Source organism: Conger conger, chromosome 2 (assembly GCF_963514075.1).
Source record: "Conger conger chromosome 2, fConCon1.1, whole genome shotgun sequence".
Classification (NCBI taxonomy): Eukaryota; Metazoa; Chordata; class Actinopteri; order Anguilliformes; family Congridae; genus Conger; species Conger conger.
In genome coordinates, this window is record NC_083761.1 from 83,711,756 (window position 1) to 83,718,284 (window position 6,529).

Here is a 6,529-nt window from a genome sequence, read left to right on the forward strand (position 1 = left end):
CCCTCTTCTAGGAGAAGCAGAGCTAGCTACCCCCTTCTTGGAGAAGCAGAGACGTTAAGGTCAAAGGCTGTCTGTCTGCTGGGAGAGAGATAGAGAAAGACTCCTAGTAAGCACTTAATTCAGAAAGTGGTCTAATAGTAACAAGGATTAAAAATAAAAGGTTATTTTTAATCACGTGATTGTCATTATGTTAACACATTGTCAATTAAGAATCAATTAAGAAAATTACCTTTACAAAATCTATGAAATCCATTTTAATCATTAAGAAAATTATGTTTGAAGCCTCTGAACACTATGAATATGGTAGCATATGAGCAGTAATTATGACACAAATTAAATTACATTACAATCACTTAGTAGATGTTCTTATACAAAGTGATATCCAGTGATAAATAACTTTAGTCGGAGCAACATAGAGTAAGCATTAATTCATCAGAAATCTTAATCAAAAACCTATTACTGACGTTCCACACTAATGTTGGTGGAAGAAGGTTTATGTTTGTAAGTGTTACATATGCAGGGTCTATTGTTTAACACTGGATATCACGGTGATTTATGTACTGAGTGGTCCAATGGTGTGTGTTGGACACTCTCATTAGAGTGACTTGTGATGTACTGAGTACTGGGGAGCTCCTGGCTCCACTCTCCCACCCTCACCTGCCTGGAAACTCCCTGGATTCACTAGGAATAATAATGCAGTCATCAGCCATGGAAGAGAGACACACGGCTGTAATGATGGATAATACTAATAACTGCTATATGATCTGAGCCCCGTCTACAGCTCTGACTGCTCTATTTAAACAGTGTGAGATCTGTCCACCCAGTGAGGAGGAGTTGATGCAAACTCTGAGCTCTTCCTTCTACATTTACCTCTCTGCACTGAGGGAGGAGGGACTGTTGTTGGAGACTGACTGTAGCACTATCATCACAGACTGTAGTCAAATACTTTCACCATGACTGTTATAACCAGCCTGCTTCTGATTACAGTGTTCTTTACAAGTATGTTTTAATTTCCCATTCATTACATTTTTACTGAAATGTTATTTTGTGAGGTTGTGGATTGTGAAGACTAAGTCTCTTTTCATTTCACAGGTGTTGAATGTCAGACACTGACTGAGTCTGAACCAGCAGTTAAAAAGCCTGGAGAATCCCACAAACTGACCTGCACAGCCTCTGGGTTCACATTCAACAGCTACTGGATGGGCTGGATCAGACAGGCTCCGGGGAAGGGGCTGGAGTGGACCTCAATCATTGAATATGACAGTGATAATAAATTATACTCTAAGTCTGTTCAAGGAAGATTCACAAATAGCAGAGACAACAGCAAGAACCAGCTGTATTTACACATGAGCAGCCTGACAGCTGAAGACACTGCTGTGTATTACTGTGCCAGAGACACACAGTGAGAGAGAGTGAGGGGAGAGCCGCACAAAAACCTCTTCCCCTTTATCACACAGAGCTACAGCAGAGAGCCTTGGATTTAACTCTGCTGTATGAAGTGAAACTCAGGGTTTCTGTTTTAAATATCACTGATGTGTTTTTTGGTCTAATTCATGCTAATAGGAGCTGGTTAATTCTTCAGCATCTTTTATATACCTTTCAGAGTCACCTTCTAGACTGCAGACAATAATGCTGTTGTGTCTCTACAGTATTCGGTATGGATTGTGATCATGAGGACAAGTCAGAGAAACGTGTTTCAAAATTACACCTCACAACGATATTTAAAAATCCAGTAAATCTTGCATAAATGTTTCCTCAATGGTCCACTATCTCTTACCTATGTTCAACACACTATATGTTTATTTACTGAAAAATATAAACATACAGGCTGCTTTCTTTGAACTGTATTGGCTTAATGGCACAATTTTACTTAATACTGTCACTGAGGGGAAAGAGGACCACTTCTGTAAATGTAAATGTGCACATTACCACTCTTACACTCACAAAAGGTTTAACTTTTAAAACCCTGCGTTTTCTTTGTCATATCTGCAAAATATTAATTCAACACATTTTATACAAAAAACATCTGTCTTATTTACAGAAACATAAGCATACACAATACTTTATTTGTATGTACATTTCAGAAATATGTGGAGTAATCTATACTCTTTGGTGTAAGGAAGGACTGTGAATAAGTACATTATCATTGGACACAAAAAGTCCAGATACAAAGATCTTGGTAAATCTGTAGTTCATGAATTAAACTTGAGCAGCTTGCTGATCTGCTGATTTTATTCTCCTCCAGGAGGGGGCAACAGTGCTCCTCATAATGGATATTCTTTTCTTTTTTTTACTTTTCTGAAATATTTTCCAATGCTTTATTTGAATCATTCTAAATAAATAATTCATGATAGTTTTTCTGTATATTTCATTAATTATATCATTTTGATATATTCGTATGTTTGTGTCCACAGATAATCACTGTGTTGAACTCACACAGCCAGGCGCAATGGTTGTAACTCCAGGACAGCTTTTAACCATCTCTTGTAAAGTCTCTGGGTACTCTGTGACTGATAACAGCTATGCTACAGCTTGGATCCGACAGCCTGCAGGAAAAGTTCTGGAGTGGATTGGACATTTGTGGGGAGGTGGGACTTATTATGTATTATTATGTATTACTGTATTACAAGGATTCACTAAAGAGCAAGTTCACCATCTCCAGAGACACCTCCAGCAGCACAGTGTCATTACAAGGGAGCAGCCTGCAGACTGGAGACACAGCTGTGTATTACTGTGCCCGATACACACAGTGCAGCAAAGCTACAGCAGGGCTGTACAAAAACCCACCCTGATGAGTGTAGTGGTAGAACACAAACATTGAAGAGCTCAGTGAAATCTGCACCCCATATAACCAGAACATTAATTAAAATATGTCACTGGCATACGGGCTTGGGACCTGTGTTTGGAACACAAAAGTTGTGTTTAGTTTCATGTTACAATTATTGAATTGGGAGTGAATGCTTTATGAACATGTGAAAGGTGACAAGGCTGTAACATAACAAAATGTGGGAAAAGTGAAGCGCTGTGAATACTTTCCGGATGCACTGTAAGTATGGCAAGCAACATAATATCGTGGATCTTGCTTTTGCAGTAGCCTACTTCGAACGGGCCTTTGAGGGATCTTGTGGAACAGGTGCAATCCATGTTTTTAAATCAATATTTGACTCCCACTCTGTCCTTCACATCTTTTGGCATTTTACCCACTTCGACATAGCTATCCAACTTGAAAAAGTGATGCGCGGGCTGTATTAATGATACATAGCTGCCAACTCTCACGCTTTCGGCGTGAGACACACGCATTTGCATGTGCGTGTGAAAACAGGCAAATGCGTGTCTCACTCCGAAAGCGTGAGAGTTGGCAGCTATGATGATAGCCTAGGCAACGTTTGATTTTCGAATGTATCATTAGCAGAGATCGTTGCTTCAGTGCAGAAACAAAAGCAAGTGAAAACAAGCCACTTAATAATATATTTAATATCTGCAATTTATTGTTTGATAACATCTTGTTTGGTTATAATGTGTAATTTGTCAGAAAACAAAAACCACCCAATACTGTAAAAAGTTACCCAATCTGACAATGTGACAAGTGAAAAGCAGTAAAAACAAATAACTTAAAAGGACTGAATTCATGGTCTGTAATGTGATACAGTTAAAAGTTGAGATATAATCATATTATCAGTGATCTGCAAAACGATCTTATTTTGCTAACCTGATATTGCTCCTGATATTGCTTGCTCATGCCTGCGTTTGTGCTTTAGGGGTAGAACTCGCGAAATTTTCTCTATTCGTGATAAAGCCATTCGTGGAGTTGCTCTTGTGTTGAGTCACAATTATTATTTCGTCCCCCTATTCAGGTAATCGCTACCATTAATATGGTTAGGAAACATTTGGAAGTTCTTTGTGTATATCTTGTTATCTTAGGAAAACGTTTTTATGGCGTTTTCGTCGAGTTTTATTCTGAAATTGAAAGAAGAATAGCATGCGGTTTATGTTAGCGTCCTGCTAATACTGAAGAAAGTTAAGCACATGTGAGGCACGCGTCTTGCTAGCTTGCACAATGCTGGATATTTCATGCCGATGAATCGGTCTAATACCTTGTACTTAATTGTGTGCTGGAGAATATGAAGTAAGACCTTTATCTAGGTTATTTCAGAGAAATGGGTATCAGATAAAGTACGGTATGTATCTAGCTAGGATAGTTAAAGCCGCCAGTTTGCTATATCTATGGCTAATAGTTTTGAACTTCTCAAACATATTATTTTATGTAAGATAACAAGGATGGACATTAGTAAACGGTTTTTCTGCATATGTTACAAGTAAACTGTTTGTGTTGGTATTGTTTTTTACTTATTGATTGGTGATAAAGCCATTCGTGGAGAAACACGTGTTGAGTCACAATTATTACTTCGTCCCCCTATTCAGGGGTACAACAGCAACACTTTTAGAATGTATCGTCAATGAACAGCAAAATATCACTTTTTACCAGTAGATGGCATGAGTGTATAAGAAATGGAGAGAATGGATTTTCTTGACTTGAGCTAGTGAGCCAAATAGATACTTAGTGTAAATAAAGCCAAGGGTTTTATTTTTTTTTATGCATATTCATAGTAACCTAGCAACTATTAATTGCACCTCCTGGTGTAAAGTTAAGGAAATGAATCACAAAAAAACTCAGTTTTAAGTTAAATGTTGACATTTTCTGAAAGCCTCAAAAGACAGGAAATTGAATTGATCAGCCCTAACACTAACATCAGCCTGCTTTTTGTAGCCTATGTGGGCCTATACCCAATTATTAATATTTTTCAAAAAGTAATTTACCAATTAAGCAAAGTCATGGCAAACTACTGTGCGTTCACAGTCACTCAATGGTAGTGTCACCCACAAATCACTTTGATTCTCAGTGTCAATTTATTTTGAATTGTATAAATGAGATATAAAGTACAAGGCTGTAGCATGTTGTCAAAGATCTGTGCTTATACACCTGGATGAAGCGCAGGCTGATGTTAGCGTTATGGCTGATCAGTTTCATTTCCTGTCTTTTGAGGCTTTCAGCAAATGCAAATATTTCTCTTAAAAATAGTTTTTTTGTGATTAATATTAATACAAATCACAAAATGCACTCTACATTTATGTCTAGGGTTACAGAAATGAATGTGATGAACACTATGTTTCTGTGCAACACCTGTGAGTTCCCTGTGCTGCTGCTTCTACACTGGAGTGAGTGTGATCAGCAGTGGCCCTCACTCTGCCCTCCCCTAGAGGAGGGTGCAGTGCAAACCTCCCACAGCTTTAAATGGAGCCAGTGTCAGTGTGAGAAGCAGAGCAGCAGTCAGTGGGACTCAGTCTGTACTTTAACTGAGCGCTCCTCTTTCTCTCCTGCAGCCATGAAGCTCCTACCAGCCCTGCTGCTCCTCACAGCTCTCACTCTCTCAGGTCTCTCTCTCTCACTCTCTCAGGTCTCTCTCTCTCTTTCTCTCGCACTCTCGCTCTGTCCCATTTTCTCTCTGCTTCTTCCATTTTCCACAGCTAAAATCTCAATTTTTTAATTACAGGTGTTCAGAGTGAGATTGTCCTGACAGAATCTGAAGCGGTGGTAAAGAGACCAGGAGACTCTCACACACTGAACTGTACAGCCTCTGGGTTCACACTCAGCAGCCACTGGATGGGCTGGATCAGACAGGCTCCTGGGAAGGGACTGGAGTGGTTGGGATCTCAGTATAGCAGCTCGAGTTATTATGCCCAGTCTGTTCAGGGAAGATTCACCATCTCCAGAGACGACTCCAACAGCAAGCTGTATTTACAGATGAGCAGCCTGACAGCTGAAGACACTGCTGTGTATTACTGTGCCAGAGAGTCACAGTGAGAGAGTGAGGGGAGAGCCGCACAAAAACCTTCCCCTTTATCACACAGTGCCACAGCAGAGAACTGGATCTAATGAATTGATAAAATAACAATGCTGTTTTTCAATGAAAGATTCATATAAAAGTTGGGTAGAAGATTTGTGTGGGTTATTTTATACACATTTCTACATTAAGAACTTTCAACCATACATTTACATTTTAGTCATTTGGCAGACGCTTTTTATCCAAAGCGACTTACAAGTGCATAGGTTCTTCCACAAGTTAAAGCAAAACATCCATAACTCGTAAAATTCACATGAAGTGCCGTTCTAAACATACAGTCATCCATCCATCCATCTATTATCTTAACCCGCTTATCCTGAACAGGGCTTGGTCCCACGGTGGTGGAACGACCTCCGGGTGGATGTCAGAATGGCAGAGTCTCTGACCTCCTTCAAGCGCAGACTGATGACTGATCTCTTCAGGCTACACCTTTCCCTCCCTAACTCACCACCATGATTAGCCTTATATATGCCATTGACTGTAATGGCACTTATGTATAGATTGTATAGATATTGTTACTTGTATAGATATTGTTTTTTTTATTTTAATTAGCTATTGTATTGTTGTACTCGGGGTATTCTAGCTGTCAACTGTGGTATGCTAGTTTGGAAGTTCATTGTACTCTT

At 39.3% G+C, this 6,529-nt stretch overlaps 1 gene segment (V, D, J or C); it reads left to right on the forward strand.

The window, feature by feature from the left end:
* Positions 1-5,329: 5,329 nt before the first annotated feature.
* LOC133119153 (immunoglobulin heavy variable 3-66-like) lies at positions 5,330-5,851 on the forward strand (the record flags this gene model as incomplete). The annotated part of the segment is given in 2 exon segments: positions 5,330-5,433; positions 5,553-5,851. Coding segments are annotated over 2 exon segments (348 nt in total), but the record flags the coding sequence as incomplete, so codon positions are not given.
* Between the last annotated feature and the right edge of the window lie 678 nt (positions 5,852-6,529).